Raw genomic sequence first — 2,034 nt, 5'->3', positions numbered from 1 at the left:
CCCGCACACGGCCTCACCCAGAAAACAGCCCGACCGCCGCCACCGAAAACCAACGCCAAGTCGCGGTAGGGGGCTGGTTGCTGGCTCTTGGCGTCCCTCCCTGCGAGGCGCCGAACCCGCCAGGGCGGCAGCCGAGTCGCCCGCAGGGGTGCGTCCCCGGGGGCGGCCGCGCGCCGCCAGAGGGCCACGGCGCAGGCAACGCCAGAAGGCGCGCCGCAGGGGCGCGGGGCGAGGGAGCGGGGGAAAGGAAGGCAAGGAAGAAAGAGGAGGCGCAATTAAAGAGAGCGGCACGACACACGCGCAGCCGGGGCCGGCGGGGCGCGCCGGCAGCAGCGGCGGCCCCGCGGCGGCGCGGAGACGCCGAGCGGAGGAGGGGAACAGTCGGTGCTCGGAGAAACGCCCATAGAAACGCGAGCAGCGAACGCAAACGCGCAGCAAAAGGGGGGAGGAAAGAAAAAAAAAAGAGGACGAAAGCAATGGGGCGCGGGGCCGGCAGCAGCAGCTAAAAAAAAAAAACACCATCTTGGCAAGCACAACGTGCGGCCAGGCGGAAAGCAGCAAACGCACAAGCAAGAAAGAAAAAGGAAACTGAAGAAACAGCCAGGCCCCTCGCCGCGCCCAAAAACCCTCGGCGCACCCGACGCGCGGCGCCTGCGGCAAAGAAGCACGGACACAATATATACGCATGTATCGACGCGATCGCTCGTAAAAACGCAACGTGCAACAGCGACGCGGAGGGCCAACGCGACGCCCGCGGTCAAGCATCTCCATTCGCGCCGTGCAAAGTAGCCGAGGGACGCGCAGAACTCCAGCAAAGACGACTCCGTCAGGAGAGGCAAAGCGCAAACACGCCCACGACGCAAACGGGGGCCACTGGAAGGCCACACATAGTTCATGCGCCCCGCGCGTGCGCCCGGCCTCAGCCCACAGAAGCCGACTCCGAGGACACAGGGGAGATACGCACCCTCCGCCCAGCCCCCCGCAGCGCAGCTGGGCGCACGTCGGCGGGCCCCCCACACAACTCCCGCGGCGCCTGAGCAGCAAACCCGCTCGGGGACGCAATGGGTTGCAGGCCGGGAACGCACGGCGGCGCAGCCTGCGACACGGAGCAAACGCTCCGCCCCCCACACGTCACACGCGCCGATCCCGTTGACGAAGCGACGGACCGCAAAAAAGAAACCGGCGCACACGGCTCCACGCTTCGGCTATAAACACGGCTGACGCGACGCGCGAGCACCTCCACCAGCGCGCTGCAGTGCTCATCGCAGGACATCGCCCCCCGCTCAACCCCATGCACGCGCCACCTCGCGCAGAGAGACGCAAGAACACCGGCACGCTGGCGGGGAGCATACGGGCTCAACAAACACGAAATAAACCGAACGGATGTGTCATAGCACGTGTTGCGAGTAAAACCGGAGGCATTACTGTCACAGGCACTGGCGTCAAGATCCGCCTCCTCGCCCTTCTCACACCGCAGCGCGGCGAAGGTGCGACCGGGCACGGCGTCCAGCTGGTACATCTCCACCGGCCTCGGCACCCCGCGCAGCGCCACCGCGCCCAGCGCGCTCACCTCCACCTGCCCCCGCTCAGCCGTGCTCAGCGCCAAGTACGCCGCACGCGTCAGCAGCACCTGCCCGCCGTTCCCCACGCCCTCCGTGCGCGCCGCCACGTTCGCCGTGTCGCCGTAGTAGTCGTACCCCTTCGTCACCTCGTCGCGCCGGATGTCGCACAGCCCGGTGTGCACCCCGACACGCACCCGCAGGCCGTTCCAGTGCTGCCGGTACACCGCGGCGTCCAGGCGCGCCGTCGGCGGCACGTACTCCTCCGCGTCCTCCTCCGCCCTGCCCTCCTCGAACTTGCGGTACGCCTCGTCGAGCGCGCCCGTCCCCCAGTCGTGCTGCAGGAACACCTGCTGCAGCTCCCGCACCAGCCGCACCGCCGCGAACGCGCTCTTGCACGCAATCATGAACGAGTCGCCGATCGTCTTCACCTCGTAGCAGCGGTACTTCGTGATCAGCGCGCGGATCAAGCGGT

The 2,034-nt window shown here is 67.7% G+C and overlaps 2 protein-coding genes across 2 annotated transcripts; both read right to left on the bottom strand.

The window, feature by feature from the left end:
- On the bottom strand, nt 1-771 carry Tco025E_10257 (uncharacterized protein; the record flags this gene model as incomplete). The annotated part of the gene is made up of 1 exon (XM_029377038.1): nt 1-771. A coding segment is annotated over one exon (771 nt), but the record flags the coding sequence as incomplete, so codon positions are not given.
- Nucleotides 772-919: 148 nt separating this feature from the next.
- Tco025E_10256 (adenylyl cyclase) lies at nt 920-2,034 on the bottom strand (the record flags this gene model as incomplete). The annotated part of the gene is made up of 1 exon (XM_029377037.1): nt 920-2,034. A coding segment is annotated over one exon (1,115 nt), but the record flags the coding sequence as incomplete, so codon positions are not given.

The sequence above is a fragment of the Trypanosoma conorhini genome (genome assembly GCF_003719485.1).
Source record: "Trypanosoma conorhini strain 025E chromosome Unknown Tco_14.4_contig_01563, whole genome shotgun sequence".
Taxonomy (NCBI): Eukaryota; Euglenozoa; class Kinetoplastea; order Trypanosomatida; family Trypanosomatidae; genus Trypanosoma; species Trypanosoma conorhini.
The sequence above is the reverse complement of the archived record's forward strand: the minus strand, read 5'-3'. Positions and strand labels throughout refer to the sequence as shown.